The sequence below is a fragment of the Suncus etruscus genome, chromosome 8 (genome assembly GCF_024139225.1).
Source record: "Suncus etruscus isolate mSunEtr1 chromosome 8, mSunEtr1.pri.cur, whole genome shotgun sequence".
NCBI classification, from domain to species: domain Eukaryota; kingdom Metazoa; phylum Chordata; class Mammalia; order Eulipotyphla; family Soricidae; genus Suncus; species Suncus etruscus.
Genome location: NC_064855.1, coordinates 96,694,374 through 96,712,770, shown reverse-complemented (window position 1 = coordinate 96,712,770; position 18,397 = coordinate 96,694,374). Strand labels below are relative to the sequence as shown.

At 33.7% G+C, this 18,397-nt stretch overlaps 1 protein-coding gene and 1 non-coding gene across 2 annotated transcripts in view; both read left to right on the top strand.

Annotated features, from left to right (window-relative positions):
* Positions 1-12,864, top strand: part of RBM26 (RNA binding motif protein 26) — a 100,146-nt gene extending 87,282 nt beyond the window's left edge. Inside the window, 4 exon segments of the mRNA XM_049778509.1 lie at positions 2,492-2,605; positions 4,107-5,281; positions 5,883-5,941; positions 9,769-12,864. Of these exon segments, the coding sequence (XP_049634466.1) occupies positions 2,492-2,605; positions 4,107-4,196 (204 nt within the window). The 3' untranslated portion in view covers positions 4,197-5,281; positions 5,883-5,941; positions 9,769-12,864.
* LOC126017091 (U6 spliceosomal RNA) lies at positions 8,648-8,751 on the top strand. Its single transcript, XR_007498764.1, has one exon. It is a non-coding gene; the product is annotated as a U6 spliceosomal RNA (small nuclear RNA).
* Positions 12,865-18,397: the final 5,533 nt, after the last annotated feature.

Here is an 18,397-nt window from a genome sequence, read left to right as displayed (position 1 = left end):
AATTTATTTTTGCTTTTAGCTGGTTGAAGTTACACAAGTTTCTTTACATGAAACAGTGGGAAATTCATTTTTGTTTTTGGGTCACATATGGTGGTGCTTAGGGGTTACTCTTTGCTCTGCACTCAGAAATCACTCCTGGCAGATTTGGGGACAAACCCAGATTGGATGCTTGCAAGGCAAATGCCCTATCCACTGTGCTGTCACTCTGGCACAATGGAAATCTCTTTTTTTTGTTTGTTTGTTTTTTTGTTGTTTTTTTTTTTTTGGCCACACCCGGCTGTGCTCAGGTTACTCCGGCTGTCTGCTCAGAAATAGCTCCTGGCAGGCTCGGGGGACCATATGGGACACCGGGATTCGAACCAACCACCTTTGGTCCTGGATCGGCTGTTTGCAAGGCAAACACCGCTGTGCTATCTCTCCGGGCCCCAATGGAAATTTCTTAAAGTGTGTTTATGTAATAGTTTTAAAAAAATATAAATAAGGGGCCAGAACGATAGTACAGCTGGAAGGGCATTTGCCTTGCATGTGGCCAACCCAACTTCCATCCTCAGTATTCCATATGATCCCCCAAGCCTTCGAGCAGTGATTCCTCATAACAGAGCCAGGAAGTAACCCTTGAGCACTGCTGGGTGGTGGCTCCCCCCCCCAAAAAATAATATATATATTATATATATCATATAGTAAATATATATATATATCATATAGTAAGAAAACTTAAGATTCTTTACTTCAATATTAACATGAAAAGAAATGCAAGTCAGTATTTAAATATGAAAATAAAATTGAATTTCCAAACTTAAAACATTTCCAGTTATGTGACATTTTACAAGGCTATTGACTAAACCCATGAACTGCATCTTTCTGTTTTATATGTTTTGCTTCACTTTTTGTTTGGGGGATTCGTCAAGCAATGCTTATTAGGACTTAATCCTGAATCTGTGCTGAGGAGTCACTCCTGGTAGTGCTTGGGGAAATAAATGCTGTGCCAGGAACCGAGTCTGCGTTGGCTGCATGCAAGGAAAGTGCTTTTCCCACTATGCTGTCTGGCCCCATAAGATGCATTTTAACAGGCAGAAAGTCTTATCATAAGACTTATCATAGTCTTATCAAAAGACTATCCAATTTCTACATGCAGATTATAAATTCATACTGGAAAACTTTAATGTTGCAGAACTCATGGTCAGATGTCATTGAATATGTAATTGTTTCTACATTTAATATGCTATCCTTTGAAACTGTGTTATAAATCTTTTGTTACTGTGAACTATTTAGGTATATTGCTAACATTGATTTGTTAGTTTTTGGTACTTTAATTTGAGTGCGTTATTTTTAAATTTAGTTTAATTTTATTTTTTGTTTTCTTTGGGCCATATCTGCAGTGCTCAGGGCTTACTCCTGGCTCTGTGCTCAGGGCTCACTCCTGGTGGGCCAGGGGGACCATACGGGGTGCCGGGGATCGAACCCAGGTCGGCAGTATGCAAGGCAAGTGCTTTACCCGCCTAACTATCTCTCCGGCCTCCATGCACTATTTTTATAAATCAGCTACTTAATGTAGGAAGTAGTTGGACTTGACTATTAATTTTGTTATATTGACTTCTAAAAGCTTTTTAGGATATATACTCATTTTCAGTAAAAAATTTAGAGCTTCTTAGAGATGTTTCATAATAGTTATATGCATTGAATATTTCATTAGTTAGCCTAAGATGTCATTTGAATATAATATGCTTTCATACAGATAGTCTTATTATTGTTGATTGTTTCCTTGATCATATTTATAATGCTGTCCATAAATGAACAAGAATTGCAGTAACCTCATTTAGATTTTGATTTAGAATCTATTATTGAGTTTCTGATGTGCTTTGGGATTTTTGTCTTAAGTATCATTAATCACGAAAGAGTAGTTAGCATTGTATCCTACATATACAGTTGTGATATAGGGTTTGTAGTACTTTTTGTTTGTTTGGGGTCCATAACTACTTGTGCTCAGGAGACCATATGTGGCACAAGAGATTGATCTAGAGTTAGCTGTATGCTAGGCAAGGGCCTTAAACCCACCCCACACCCTGCCTCATACCATTTCTATAGCCCACTAGATAGTTCTAATAGTCAAATATGACCTGTAGTGAAATAGCACTTTTTAATTATATTGTTTTTTGTTTGGGGTCTAATAGTCTTGGTGCTTAGGAGGCTCTTCCTGCCAGTAGCTGAGGATCAAACCCAGCCACATGTAAATTCTGCTCTTGAGACCTTAGATCTATCTGCCTTTCCCTGCTCTTGTTTACTTTTTTTAAAGGAATATCAAATTATTTATACTAATTTTAGAGGTAAACAAGAACAATGGTAATTGTTATTTGTAGTAATAGTAAATATAGAGGTTACTAATTACAAAGCAAAATGACTAATTTCACTGTGCATATCTAATTTAAATATTGATGTTTAATTTTCCTCCCACAAGTGCTTAATTTCCTATGTTACAATGTTCTTGTTTCAGGCTGCACTTCATGGAGCTCGGTTCAAAGGGCAGGATCTAAAACTGGCATGGAATAAACCAATAGTTAATATTTCCGCTGTTGAAACTGAAGAAATGGAACCTGATGAAGAGGAAGTATGTTTTTTATCAATTTGTTTTTTCTCTAACGATTTTATATAATTGAAATTTAGTGTCTGTGAATACATTATAGAACTTTTGAACTATATTCAGGGTAAGAGATCTGACTAATGTAAATAACCTTAAATTTTCTGGATTAATGGTAACTGCAGATTACTAATCCAAAAAGAATATATGAAAGCCATATATAAGCTCAGTTTTCATTTACTTTTACAAATAAGGTGATTACACTTTAGGTTTTTATCCACAGGAAACACAATATTTTAATTTTAGAGTATCTGTTCTATTACATTGCCTTATTAACTTTCAAGTTCATTTATTTTAATTCCTGTCATTTTAGTTTATTAGTATGAATGCTTGCTATATAGTAGACACTGTGATAGGCACAAAATGAATAAGACACGGTCCCTGTCATCAAGGAGCTTATCTGGAAAGGGGTGGTGACAGACACATTACTTAAAGGTAGACTCAAGTACTGAGTAAAGATTTGAACAATATGCTGTGGGAATCCAGAGCAAGGAACCATTGTTTAGAAGAATTTTGAAGGATGTGGTGACAGTACTTAGAGGGGAGATAAAATTTAGTTGAAAATTTAATTTTAGGCCAAAACTAGGTGTGGGAGAGAACATTTTTCTAAGAAACAGCAGTCTGATGGCTGACAAATGTATATGAAGAGCAGTTGTAGGAGAATCATTTGAAACCCAAAACTTCAAAACAGCAATATTTATTGTTTTAGCAGGAAGTGAATTGTAGGAAAAAGTTGAGGATATTAAGGAAGAAAGGTCGCCCTTTCCATAGTTGGCCTTTATGAGTTGTAATGGCAACTTCACCTTATTTGAAGGGCATTTAAGGCTGTTATACATATCCACAGAGAACTGCAAGAATAAAATGTTGATTTTGAATCTCTTATACATAATTTGTCATTTTATATTTTAGATTATACCTTTGTCCTTCCATGAGTTTGAATTGAATGGGGAGAAAAGCAGGAGAGCTCCTGGTATTAGGTATTTTAAAAAGTTTGAAAAGTTGAAGAAATTTCTGTAAAGGGAGTGGATATAAAAGAACACGTTTGTTATATATCGCAGAAAATAGATTTGAATCTTTATAGGTTTTCATGCAAACTATTGGTTGATTCAATGTCCAGGATTAGACAGTCAATCAGGGAAGACTTACGAATGTTCCCTTTGAAAAACAACTGTTTCAGTATTTTTTAGTTATAGAACATGGCATAATTTAGTAGAGAGGTAAGAGGAATGGCATGTACAAAGGTTTATGTTGAATATTTCTCTAATGCCATTTTTATGCAAGCTATCAAAGATGTTCATGAGAAACTGGAGCGGATGAAGGATATTTTTAATTGTTTCTTGAATGTTTTTAGTTATAAAAATACCTTTTGTATCCAGTCCTTTGAGAGAAATCAGTATTAAAAGTGTCACCTTGTTTCTTTTCTTTCTGTTTTTTTTTGGGGTAAATTCCTAAATTGCATTTTAACCTAAAGTTTCAGGAAGAGTCTTTGGTGGATGACTCATTACTTCAAGATGATGATGAAGAAGAAGAGGACAATGAATCGCGTTCTTGGAGAAGATGATTGACTGATCACTGATCTACATATGCTAGAACTCTACCTGTGTTTCATTAGTATTACCTAATGTACTTTTACGTATTTGTAAAAACCATTTTTGGTAAAAAAAAAATGTGATGAAGATGGATTTCACAAATATAGAAAAAAGAAGAAACCTACTGCCTGATCCTGTATTTTGAAAGATTGGTCTTTGCATTTTATTTCAGTAAACAATTGCTAAAGACATCACATTAGAAACATACAATGTTTTTATTACATACTTCTACTGAACATTACAGAACTCCTTGGGTCCTTTCTAATTTAATGAATAGGTCTGAAAACTTATGACCAATACTTGTTATAACTTAGAAGATTTTTGTTATACTCCAAATACGGAATGAATTTGCATTTAAAATCTTAATGAATGTTTCCAAAAAATGAATAGATAACATAGTACTATAACTAAAGTCTCCCACGTTATGTATTAAAAATATTACATAGTAGTATGCTTAGGCTTTACTATGTATTAGCCTTTTGTTGAACTTGTGTATGTATTTTGCCATATGGGTTTTAATGATAATGGTGTATGAATGCTTTGCATATGAGTCCCTATGAATTCAGATGTGAAAAATAAAGTGGAATGGTCTCAAAAGAAAAGAAAAGAAAAGAAAAGAAAACAATGACAAAAAAAAAAAAGACCAAGACAATGTTCCTTGATTAAAAAAAAAAGAAAAGAAAAAAGAAAAAAAAGAAAAAAAAACTAAAATAAATAGACCATTCCAGATGGTGATCTGCCCTTACCCCCAATTATCACTAAAGGAGCTTAATCACTAATTTATTCTTAACAATAATGATTACTGGTACCTTTATAATGATGTACAATCCATGTTTAAAATTTATACAACTTCAGTTTGGTTTGATCCTATAAATTTTCAACAGATGTCTTAAAATTTAAAAGCAGGCTGATTAGTTTGGAACCAGACTTCAAGTAGTAGTTGGTGAATAAGAAAACATCACATTACATTTTGGATGTATGAAAGAAAACTTGACCATTTGAAGATGTATGAATAAAGAAATGTACTATAGATACTACTTTAGGAAAACACTGTTTGGTAAGTGTTTCAGTCTGATAAATTTAAGTGTATTTTCTATACTTGTATAAAAAATTTTGGATTTGCAACAATACTGTGATTTTTTTTTTAAGTGGATTTCTCTGGCAAGTGAACATGATCATTGAAATTCAGCAGTTTCCAGAAAATAAATGCATTCTTTACAGAATGAGAGGATAGGTGATTATATACTTAGACCTTTTGAAATACAAATTTTTTGCCCTCCTCCTAAGATTATAGTGATTATATTAAAAGTTATATTTTAAAAGATCGCTTTCATCCCAGTCAGGGACCCTTAGACACAAATTGCAGTCCTATCACTGGAATAACTAGTAGAATACTTTTTCTTTCTTTCTTTCTTGTTTTTTTTTGACCCACACATACTTAAAGATATAGCTGTGTATCTTATTTTTCTGTTGGTAATATTATTTCAAAGGGATGTTGCACATGTTTATATTTTAAGATTTCAGTATTAGATTCTTTCGTCAAAACTTTACTGAAAAGTTCTTTATCATTCTTAGATCTGATATTTTATGTAGTCTCTTGTAATTTTATTATGTGCTATTCTAATTCATTAGGTAAGTTTCTTTTCTTTTCTTTTTAGTAGTCGTGAAAGATGCCAAATTGGCAGAGGCTCACGTTTCTTCTCTTTACACCAAACAGGTATTATAAAGAAAGTAAATCTTTCAAAGGCCAGTTTAAATCTTCATGCTGATATTTGGCTTTATAAATTGATTAGCCTTGCTGTTTTTTTTAATTGTAAATTCCCTTATAAAGTACCGGAATTATCTACCAGTACTTAAATCAGTATTAACTTAAACAATTTCCCTAGCTTAATTCATACCTGAATTTTAAGTGTTTAAAGCCACGTTGCTTTAAATAAATCAAATGAATATATTTTAATTTGGTCCCAAGACTGGGAGTAAATATTAGCAACTTTTATTAAGTTCACAATTGTATTTTTAATTGATATGATTTTAGTTATGATTGTTGCCCTACTATGTGCATTGAGTTTTGGAAAATTAATATGTTAAAATATTAATGTTCTAAGATTATTTCTTTGTACTAGTTGATTTCCTTTTTACAGATAAGAAAACTTGGTTTAATAGGAATGGTGTGGTTGTTCATAGCCACAGCTAAGTGAAAGATTAATTTTGAAAGCAAACTTTGACTTCAGCACCAGTATTTAATTTTTTAACTCTACATTGATACCTCCTTTAAAATGATTGATTATGCATAAAATTGTGTTTGCAGTTTATGTTGAAGTGCTTGCACAAAATTAGTAGATACCTGGACATCAGCTAGTTCATTTCTTTACCCTCCCTTCTAGTACAGCAGTTTGTTCATATCTGTTAAAGTACTTACGTTGTAATAAAATTTATCTGGTTTATATGTCTGTCTTCCCCACTAGATTACAAGCTCCTCTAGGAAGGGGACCATGTCTTATTCATCTTTTTATCTCTAGTGATTGTCACAAAGCCTGGCTCATAATGAGCACTCAGATGTTTGTTGGATGAATTAATGAATGGATGTATATTTAAATTTCCAGTAATGGAGTACCAGTTACCTCCCTTGTTAATTCTTATCAATTTTTTAAATAATTTCTCTTGAAAATCTTAGTCACTATAGTCTTTGCTAAACTATTTATACATTAAGTATATCAGTAGGGTTACAAATGTACATGTAAACTTAATAAAATTTCTATATTATTAGTAAGGCACTAATATTTTGTAATAAGTTGTAGTCTCTTTCAGGAGTATCATTTGTGTATATAAAGTAGAAATGCTAAGAGCCACTGTTTGAGTATTTTTATATTAAAAAACAGCCTACTGAGTACTGGACAAGGGTTAAGAAAGTTACGTTTGGTCTCAGCTCTACAACTAACTTTCTTCTGGACTTAAGTCTCCATTACCCAGGATCGTTTCCTTGTCTGTAAAAGGAAAGGAGCTGGACTAGATGACCTCTTAAGTTTCTTTTACATCTGTAGCTTCCTTGAGAGATCCATTAGTGTTTGATGTAAAACAGCTTAATTTAATACATCCACACAAACTCCCTATCTATCATTTTTATTATCATATCAATAGAAACAACTTAAATTTGTTTAATGGTATGATAATTTATATATGTGCCTTAGTATAATTTCGTGTATAATATTCCCAGGTACTTCTCAGGCACAAATTTCTTTCAATCTGTAAAATACACAGATTCTTTTTGTGATCACTAGTACTTTTCTTTCCAGTTTATTTATATTTTGTTTCTAAACTCAAACTTAAAAATTCTTTCTTATTCCTAAATGCTACCAAAGAAAAAGTTAAAAAGGTATTTTTAATTCTACAGGTCTCCTAACAAATTCTTTTTGCTTTTAAGTGTAGATCTGGGCTGAGTTGGAAGTAAAAAGGGGATTGACAACAATGTAGGTAGCTACTTCATACAGAAAATAATTGAAGAAAATTATGATTAAAAGATTGATTAGGATTACCACAAGGGATGGTTATCATTTTACGTATTTCTTTCAGTATTTTATGTCAACTTGAGTGTTTAAAATGTTATTGGATAATTGTAACATTTTAAAAATTAATTACAGATACCCTACATTGAATAGTGTTGCAGAAATGGGGAATGTGTACCATAGTTCTTGTTTCATTGTAAGATGAGCAAATGTAACAAATAAGGTTTTTTGTAGAGAAAAGGCTTCATGTACTCTTATAAGATTATTACCTGTAGAAAATATTGCTGAGCTTCATTGACGGAAATTTCTTGTTACTAGAATTGTTTGGGGAGGATTTATTTCCACTCATACATGGAAAATTAATTGCTGGCTCTGGGTTTAACAGAAAGAAAGCAAAAATGGTTGCTTGTTTGGTATATTGAAATAGCTGTGGTTATTTTGTAATATTATAAGGTATCAGCTTTTTCTTTTATACCCATTTCTATTATATGAACTATAGAAAATTAGTTTTAGCTCTTCTAGAACTTGCATGATATTTGTAAGTTTTCCCTCCCCAACAAAAGGCTTATTAGCCTTTTAAAACAAAAAGTTACAAACATGAAATTTTGGCTGATTATTAGATCATGTTTTGGTCTTTCAGAATTTTTCTGTTTTAAACCCCTATAAATGAGAAGTAGAAATTCAATCTAGGATTGTAATAGCACCAATATACATTATTTATAAGGCAATAAGAATATTCTTTTTCTCAGTTCTTGGTAACTGCCTTCTTGTCATTAGCTTTCAAACATCCTAGTTCTGAAATATGTAATATAGGTTTTTAGAAAAACCATTTTTTATTCCTCTTTGATCATAATCATTATAAACTTATCAGGTAACAGCAGATAGTCTTTAATGTAGATGCCACAAAATTCTATGAAAGAGTGCTCACTTTGGCAGCACGTATACTAAAATTGGAACGATACAGAGATTAGCATGGCCCCTGCACAAAGATGACACTCAAATTCATGAAGCGTTCATATTTAAAAAAAATCCTATGAAAAATTTTTGTGAATTTGAGTGCTGTTCTCGTCATTTCTAAATCAACACTTTTAATAGGAAAAGAATGCTAATTTGGTAAATGACTTTTTATAATTAGTATTATGTACTCATTAGTGTAATTGGATGGATTTTTTTTTACTTATTTGTATTGGCTTATTTTACTTATTTCTAATTTCCTCCTCTAAGCCCTCCCAGTTTATTTTATCCTATCACTTTCCCATCATTTGACATTAGTCTTTCTCTGTATTCACTGTCTCATTTTGATCCTTTATTTTTATTGTTCATCATTATGCTTAGTATAGGATTTTGTCATCTAGAGTGATTTAAGGATTGATAATGATTATTATGAAATTTAAAGTAATTATGTATACCTTACAATGTGAAATCTTTGGGAAACAAATTATGTTTTATATACAATATCTTAAAATTTGTTCTTGATTTCTTCAGCTTACTTGCCTACCCATACCCTAACCAGAATTTTGATTTTTTTTTTCTATCCCCACCACCCAAATTTAGGAAAGGGAAAAAATGGCAGAGAAGCTTCCAAATATGGGGGAACTTAAAATAAGATTTCAGAGAAAATAGAAACCTTCCCCCTTTTATGCGTTTTTTAAACAAAGGGATTGGGGAATGAGCACTTTTCCTTGTGTTGAAAGGTGTACCAGTAAGAAGAACAGAATTTAGGGTGTTGATGATTACCTTCTAGTGTCTGGTCATTCTAGGCCATTCAGCCTTCTAGGTTATCAGCTATTCAGAAGTTTTAGGTAGGTTTCAGTGCATTATCTCTGCAATCAAATGTTCTAAGGAAACAAGAATGAAGTATTGTTTAAGTCATCTTAACCTAAAACTGATTCTTTGTCAAAATTGTGTACCAAGTTTTGTTTACTTTCTCAAATAGATGCTTTTAGATGTTTAGAAAAGGTGAGCTTAATTCAAGTTATAGATTTGTATGTTATTCTCGATGTGTGTGCTTTTTTTTTTTAATAGTCTTCTCTTTTTCCAGCAGAGAGACATCATCATTGCCTGAATTTAGCTTTATGACCACCACAGCAGAACAGTTCATCTCTGGAGACGACTGTTAAAATATCATTTTGTTATTTTATGTTTACCCTTTATCAATTGAAATATTTGTTTACATGTACTATAATTAGCATTTTATCTTTACAGTTCCCTAAGGGTATACCTACCTGAGTCCAGAAGTATAATATCTGCCTGTGCTTTGTCTGACCTTTCTTGTTCTTAAGTATTTTTTTCCCTTTATAACTATTTTTTAAACACCATTAAAAAGGGTAAAACTTCTTGGTTTCCTAAAATGCGAAAATTTTTATTTTGGCCACACTAACAATTGTGTCTAGGACATTGATAAATCCATAATGTTTTGCTCATTGGCATGAATAATTAGAATGAAGAAAATAACGAGTGAAGCATAGGTTTTATTTTAATTTTTCTGGGATTTAGGATACATTTCTGGGCTTAAAATAGTCAAATAATTTTGAACAGATGATAAAGTACTTTTCTACACTACACACTAATAATTTGTCTATCTTTTAAAAATACTTTTACCGAAATTGTTGCCAGTGCCACCTGCCCAAATAATTTTTTATGTCTTAGTTTTTCAACATCAATGAGGAGTATAATTTTCTATCAAGAAATGCAGGATGATGTGTGAAATATAAATATGAGATGTATTTATTAAATGTCTAGTGTACACAATTTACCTTATTTTCTGCACTTGCAATCAAGACTTCAAAGACAATCCTAAAAGCAATGGGAATAGTGTGTCAGACATTGTAAAATATTATAGTTTTTCAGTCTTAAAGGGTGTATGTCCATATTATTTACAAGCAATGTGGCTTATAACTGTTTTTAGAGTATGATTAAATCTTATCCTATTTGTCCAAAATTATAAATGAGCACAAAGAAAAGTGTTCACAAAGTTAGGAATATTCCTAGAATCTAATAAAGCATTTGAGGAGTTTTATCTGGGACTTTTACTTGGTTGCAGATATATTTAAGTCCAAATTACACATGATTCTAGCTAGTTACTCTTCATTTTTTCCAGTTCTATTCAGCCATGCTAATATTTTTACCTCTTTGTAACTATACTGCAAATATTTTTTCGCCCTGAGCATATATTGTGTTTTGTTTTCATGAAAAATAAAAAGGAATGAACACATCGGCATAATGTAAATTATCTATTTTTATCCACATTAGAGACAACGTGAAAAAGTACATGTTTTGGAAGGTCTTCTAACATGATCTGTTATAGCCTACAAGCGAGTTTAAAAATTAGACTCTTGTTTGAGTTCACATTTTTTAACTAGAAGTTACTTGAAGAGGGAGTTTATTAATATTTCCTAGGTGAGCTCAGTATCTTTTCTTTCTGTAGAAAATTTCTGTCTATGCAATAGTGGTTTTTGTGATGGATCAGAAACTCTAAGAGCATTGCTTGAAGGACCATACTTCTGTACCAATTTGATTGGCTAATGGATATGAACCACATGAGCTATCACCGTTTTATTTATTTTGCCGTGTCTTATTCCCCTTGTTTTTAAATTAAAAACAAAATAAAGCAAAATGAAACTGAATATGTCATTGAGAATTAGAAATCTAGATGTTTTGATTTTTATTAAGATCATCGCTCTTTTTAAAAAATGCAGTGCTATCCTGTAGATCAGTTACACAAATTTCCTATACTGATTAAGAATAAAGATTTTTTCCATTATTTTATTTTCCTAAGTAGGATTCTCATGGAGCTATGTGTAGATAACTGTACAAAATCATTTGCATAATTGAATGAAGCTCTTAACTTCTGCATGATTGCATTATGGAAATCTTTTATATATCTTTATATTTTCAGTATATTTAGATTTTACACAATTAGCTGCCCTACTCATGCTATATTTGTTTTTTTAAAATAGAGTTTATAAATATTTATGCTCAAAATACAGATCAACTGAATATTTTTGGTCTTGTTTACAAGATAAATAATACTTTAAAAATGATGCAGCCCCTCAAGTGTCTTAGGAAAAAGTCATTGGTGCTATAAACCTTTCAATATCATTTTGAACTGCTAGGTAACTTAGCTAGGCTATCACCTATGATCGCTTGTGGTTTATTCTAACCTAGCAGCATAATTAATAAAAGTGGTGATCAGGTAACGATCCCAGCCCATGAAGCCCACAATTTAAAGATACGATGCAGAATGGCTATACGTTCATTAGAGCCCAGCTCCTAAAAAGAACAAGTAGTTTCATTGGATTCTTGGTAGTTCTTTTGATAAATAATGATACATTCAACTTAACTCAGTTTTCCCATATTTAAAATGGAAAGCTTTTTTAGTCTTAAAACATGATGTAGTCCTGCTCTGCTCTAAATTTCCATCTGATACTCAACAGGAGGCAGGGTAGTTCTTAAATATTTACAGAATGTTTGATGAATTGTGAAGAGATGTATTATTTACATTATACAAGTTTTACATTGATGTGTGTAGATTTTTCTACATTTATCAGACTTCGTTCCAGCACCTTAGTGAATGTTCTCAAGATACAGATTCTTAAGTATCAGCAAAGCGTTTATAGATGTTTACTTTTGATCTCAGAATTCTGAACCTGTTTGGGGTGTGATGTTACTTCAGGACATGTATGGCACAAGATTTCCCTTAAGAAGCGGTTTACTTTAACTCAGTTTTGTGGATTGTTGAGCCGAAAACACCAAAGGAGTCTTCTCTTGTCTGGAGACTGGATTGTTCAGTTTTTAATACCTGTGCCCATAGTATCCCATTTCACGAATGTGTGTTGGCATGGGGGAAAAAAATTCCCTGCTCTTTCAGTGGAGCGAAAGTAATTGGTTAAGCTGTAGCAGCTTTTTTGTTGTTTATTTTTAAAAGTGATAATAAAACTTGAACTAAAAACAAGGTAAAACTTGAACTAGAAAACTACTCTTGTATGCTTAGAATGTTTATAGTAGAACATGTTTATGTGAGGTTGTCAACATTATTTATAGTTGAATTATGTTTTGTTTGTTAAATATCCATAATGTTTATTATTTTTATATTTTGAAAATTTTTTAAATAAAATAGCCTTACTAAAAAAGGTAACTTTTTAAAATTGTCTATCTTTTGTTGTTAATGCAGAATAGAAAGAGAAGTCTGTCCTCAGGCACTTCATAGTTGAGAGATTTCTGAAAATATGTTAAATGTTTCCAGGGGCCAGAGCAAATAGCACAGTGGGGAGTTGTTTTTGCCTTTACATAGACAACCCAATTCTATCCCTGCCATCCCATATGGTCCCTTGAGTCTGCCACCAGTAATCCCTGAGCACCGTTGGATGTGGGCCAAAAACCAGAAGACAAAAAAAAAAAAAAAAAAAAAAAAACAAGAAAAGTTTCCAAATCACCTCTTCTTTATTTATTCTCCATTCACACTTTAAATTCTTCTAACTTTCTTTTAGTATCAACGTGTGGTTGCTCTATTGACTCAAATTCTAAGTCTTCCACGCCTTTATTCTTAATTCCTACCTCTTTACTCCTGAAGGTTTTCTCTTGATTCTAAGTGGGGGGGGGGGGTCGGGGGAGGGAGCTTTTCTTTAAGAGTGATAATATAAAAAATACTGTTGTGTTGGGGCCGGGTAGGTGGCGCTGGAGGTAAGGTGTCTGCCTTGCAAGCGCTAGCCAAGGAAGGACCGCGGTTCGATCCCCCGGCGTCCCATATGGTCCCCCCAAGCCAGGGGCGATTTCTGAGCACATAGCCAGGAGTAACCTCTGAGCGTTAAACGGGTGTGGCCCAAAAACCAAAAAAAAAAAAAAAAAAATACTGTTGTGTCAAAGAAGGGCATAATACAGGATGATTCTGATTTGAAATTACACGTAAAATGCTAATATTGTCAACCCCAGAGCCATTGAAAGTTTTCAGAATTGCCCTCCATAATTTTTAGGATTTACCTAAACATTTTCTCCTTATCTAGTTTGTCTTTTAGCATTCAGAATGTTCATTTCATATCTAATTTTATTGAATGACCAGAATTGCACTATTGCTTTTTTTCATTGCAGATAGATCTATTGCTTTTTGATTGCAGATAGATCTCCCACCATCTCTAATGTGGGTTAAGTAAATTTGGGAATAACCTGGCTTTCTTCCACCTGCAGCAGTGCTTCTCCAACAAAATAGTCTCATCTCAGAGTGCACAAGTCTTAAAAAGTAATGTTGGGCTAGAGTGATAGTATAGCGATCTGAGGCTTGCTTTGCAAGCAGCCAACCCATGTTTGATCTCCCAAACGATATATGGTCTCTTAAGTCACCATGAGATAGTGTTAAAAAGTTGTTGATGGCTGAATTTTATAAGATATGCAGCACCCAACCCTTCATCAATGTTCATTTCCCACCACCGAAGTCTCATTTCTCTATTTCTGATTCTCTGTCTGCCTCCATGGATGCTTTGTTCTGACCTGATTTTTACGCCCTATTTTTTTAGACATCATAGTTTGCAATTCTTACTAAGAGAGTATCAGGCATAACAGTTCACCTCCTTTTAGCACCCAGTTCATGTCCAGAACTCATTTCCAGTTATCTTTGTCATGGTGCTGCCTTCTTTGTCCTAACTGCACTCCCTCACTGCTTTGTCGTAAGTGTCCTATCATGAATCAATTCTCCTGGTCCTTGTTTATATTGTTTTTGAGTATTCTCATATTCTTTAAATAGCTTCCAAATTAGATCATATCATTCTTTGTTCATCTCCTTTACTCACTTCACCCAGCATGGATAATTCTCCATCTCTACCAATGTACAAGCACATTTCTTGGCTTCATTTTTCCTACCTTTCGTATAGATGGGCCATTGTTTATCGATTCATCTGTTTTCAGACAGGTGGGCTGTTTCTAGATTGTGGCTGTTATGAAATCTGCTGTGGTGAACATAGTGCATGCAGACCACTTTCTCCGTTGCATTTTTTCAGTCCCTGGAGTTTATATTTCCAGGAGTAGTATTGTCATGTCAAATAGAAGCTCAATTTCTAATTTTTTGAGGAATTTTCATATTGATTTCTAAAAAGGCTAGATCAATCTACAGTACCCCTAATAGTGAATAAGAGCCCCCTCCTCCCCACATCTGTCAGTACTGGTTGTTCTTGATGTGTACCAGTCTCTGGTGTGAGATGATATCTTAATTGTTTTTATTTGAAACTCCCTGATTTGGAGCATTTATTTGTGCCTTTTGGCCATCTATTGTTTTGCTTGTTTTTGGTTTTGGGGTCACACCCGGTGGCTCTCAGGGACTTCTGGTTCTATGCTCAGAAATTGCTCCTGGCAGGCATGGGGTACCATAACAGATGCTGGGTTTTGAACCATGGTCCATCCTAGGTCTGCTGCGTGCAAGGCAAATGCCCTACCACGGTGCTATCTCTCCGGCCCCCTTGGCTGTCTACTTTTTTGGGGAAGTTTCTGTTTATCTCTTCTCCCCATTTTTTTTTTGATGGGGTTGGGTGTTCATTTCTTTTTTAAAGCTCTGCCAGCTCCTTATATGTATTTTTTTTTTTTTTTTTTTTTTTTTTTTTTTTGGTTTTTGGGCCACACCCGGTGACGCTCAGGGGTTACTCCTGGCTATGCGCTCAGAAGTCGCTCCTGGCTTGGGGGACCATATGGGACGCCGGGGGATCGAACCGCGGTCCGTCTCCTAGGCTAGCGCAGGTAAGGCAGGCACCTTACCTCGAGCGCCACCGCCCGGCCCTCCTTATATGTATTTTGAATATTAAACCCTTATCAAATGGTTACTGGGATAAATAATTTCTCCCATTTCACATATCCTCCCCATTATTTCCTTTGGAGTGTAGAAGCTACTTAGTTTAACGTACTCCTATTTGTTTATCTTTGCTCCCACTTGCTTGGTCAGTGTGTTTCAGCCCTTAAGATGTCTTTAGAATAACATTATTCTTTACTACAGTTTATCTCCAAAAATGTGTAATGTTTGATTTCTATAAACATCAAGCTCTCATTCTACCTTTTTTTTTCTAGAAAGTGAATAGGTAGTTTTAGGTAAATTATTGAGTACATTTAATATGTAATTTAAATGTTCTCAAATTATATCTTTATTCCTGGTTTCACTGATACATGTTTCAAACATTTACAAACTTGTACTAATTTTCAAAACAACAAATGAGATCATACCAGTTTAGTTTTTATAGTTAGTATTGAAATGAAAAAGTATGCAAAAACGCTGTAGATCTGTTCTTGAATGTAAATTTAGGAATCATTTACAAACTGTTAGCAGTCAATCCTACAGTATACTTTTAAAAATCATAAATGAGGTTTATTCGAAAAACAATGCATTCAGTGTTTAAAAATCAACCATCTTTGTTTTGGAGCCATGCCTGCTGAATCTCAGGTAACTCCTGAGTCTGCACTCGGGTTTCACTTCACTCCCAGTGGATTCAGGTACCACATGAGATGCTGAGGATTGAACCTGGGTTAGTCAGGTGTAAGATAAGCTCTGCACTATCACTGCGAACTCAGCCACTATCTTGAGGACTAAAGATGGGAAAAGGTTATTAATTATTGAAGTATTTAACAAACATTCACTCTTAAAATATTTTAAAAATAGGAATAGAGTAATTTTCTCACCAGGTTATAAAACAAAACCTACAGTTAATTTCTTTGTGGTGAATAAATTATTTTCCTTCAAATGAGAAAAAAAAAGATGTTTTATTATTTCACCTAATTCAATAATATACTGAAGTGAATGGTAATTCCATATGAATATGAAGCAGACAGGTAGGGCGGAAAAAAGTCCCACTTTTAGATAGCATTGCCTACATACAAAATGCAATACATGAAATAAGTGAACTTGGTGCAGGATTAAAGGCAGGCAAAAATTTGTAATTCTGTTTAACAGCATTGGATACTGAAAATTAAAAGAGCCAGATACATGGACAGATAATACCTTGTTCCTGGACTGAGAACCCAAATACTGAAATGTGTTTACTAAGTGGCACATTAAGTACATGCATCAATTCTTCCCAAAGTGATAGACAATAGTGTTTCCTAAAGTGGGGGTACTGGGATGACCCAGGGAAGAAACAGTAACTTCTGTCAAAATTAAGTATTTTGCTTGTTTGAAGAATTATTTTTGTGGTATTTTTCCTGAAAGGGGGCCAATAGGTGAAGTTTGGAAACCTGTGGTAGGTGTTTAGCGATAATTAGAAAATCACAGCAAGACTTGTTTTTATGAAATACCATAATTTATATATAAGAACAAAATTAGAATACTTTTTTAAACTAAATGAAAATAGGTTCAGTGGTCATAAGGAATCTATAGAAAACTTCAGTAGTGGTGGCATGCAGTGATACTGTCTGTCAATACTTTGAACATTTTAACCATATTACCTAAAGTACAGTTTAAAAAAAGAAACGTAAGAGTAGGGGCTGGAGAGGTAGCATGGAGGTAGGATGTTTACCTTGCATGCAGGACGGTGGTTCGAATTCCGGTATCCGATATAGTCCCTCGAGTCAGGAGCGATTTCTGAGCATAGAGCCAAGAGTAACCTCTGAGCGCTACTGGGTGTGCCCCAAAAACAAAACCAAACATTTAAGAGTAAAATGGGAGAGATAGATTTACTCAATTTCAAGACTTGGAATCAGAATTAGCTGTATAAATCAGGTTGAGTAGGGAACGCAAACATTGAAATACCCTACCGACTTCCAACAAAAGCATTTTGAATTTAGGTAGTTGTTTTAAATGCAATTGAAGAATCTAATCCTTTGAGTAAAATGTCCTGTAAAATGTAAAATGTCCATTGGGCATTTTGGGGAAAAAGCCTTCCTAATAATTCTCAGACTGACTATACCTCAAAATAGATGCTCATAGGCTTAAAATGTGACTACCCAAGTTTTAGGAAAGGGGGAAGGAGGAAATCTGGAGGGAAATCTGGTGACTGATACTAAAAGTTTCAGAAAAACCAAAGTTGGGTTTCATCAAAATGTAAAACCTGCTCAGGGAAAGAACGTGTTAAGAGAATGAAAAGACCATGAGAATAGGAGAAACTTGCTTGCAAACTACATATCTAGTGTGTGTCAGCCTTGAACCCAGAATACTAATCCAAAGCTCAATAGTAAGGAAGCAAGCAATCTTAATAAAATATGAGCAAAAAGAGATTTCATCAATGATGACATTCAAATGGCAAGCCCCCCCCCCCCCCGCCAATAAACCAAACACATGAAAGGACTTTGAGAACCCTTTGCCATTAGAAAAATAGATTCTACACTATATACTAGAATGAGCAAAGAAAATGAAAATAGTAAAATCATTAAAAGGTCACTTCAGATTTTAACAAATATTGTAAATAAAAAATGAGAGTTACCAGTATCAAAGGAAACCGAAGGTCTCACTATCTGCCAACAGATGAGCCATTAGCAACCACTAGGAACATAAACTTCAAAAACTTGGCTGATTTTTTTATATTTTAATATATTTTTTAATTGAATCACCGTGAAATAGTTAAAAAGTTGTTCATGATTGAATTTCGGTCATGCAATGTACCAACGCCCATCCCTTCACCAATGTACATTTCCCACCACTCCAGTATCCCTCTTTTTCTTTTTTTTCTTTTTTTTCTTTTTTTTTTTTTGTTTTTTCGGGCCACACC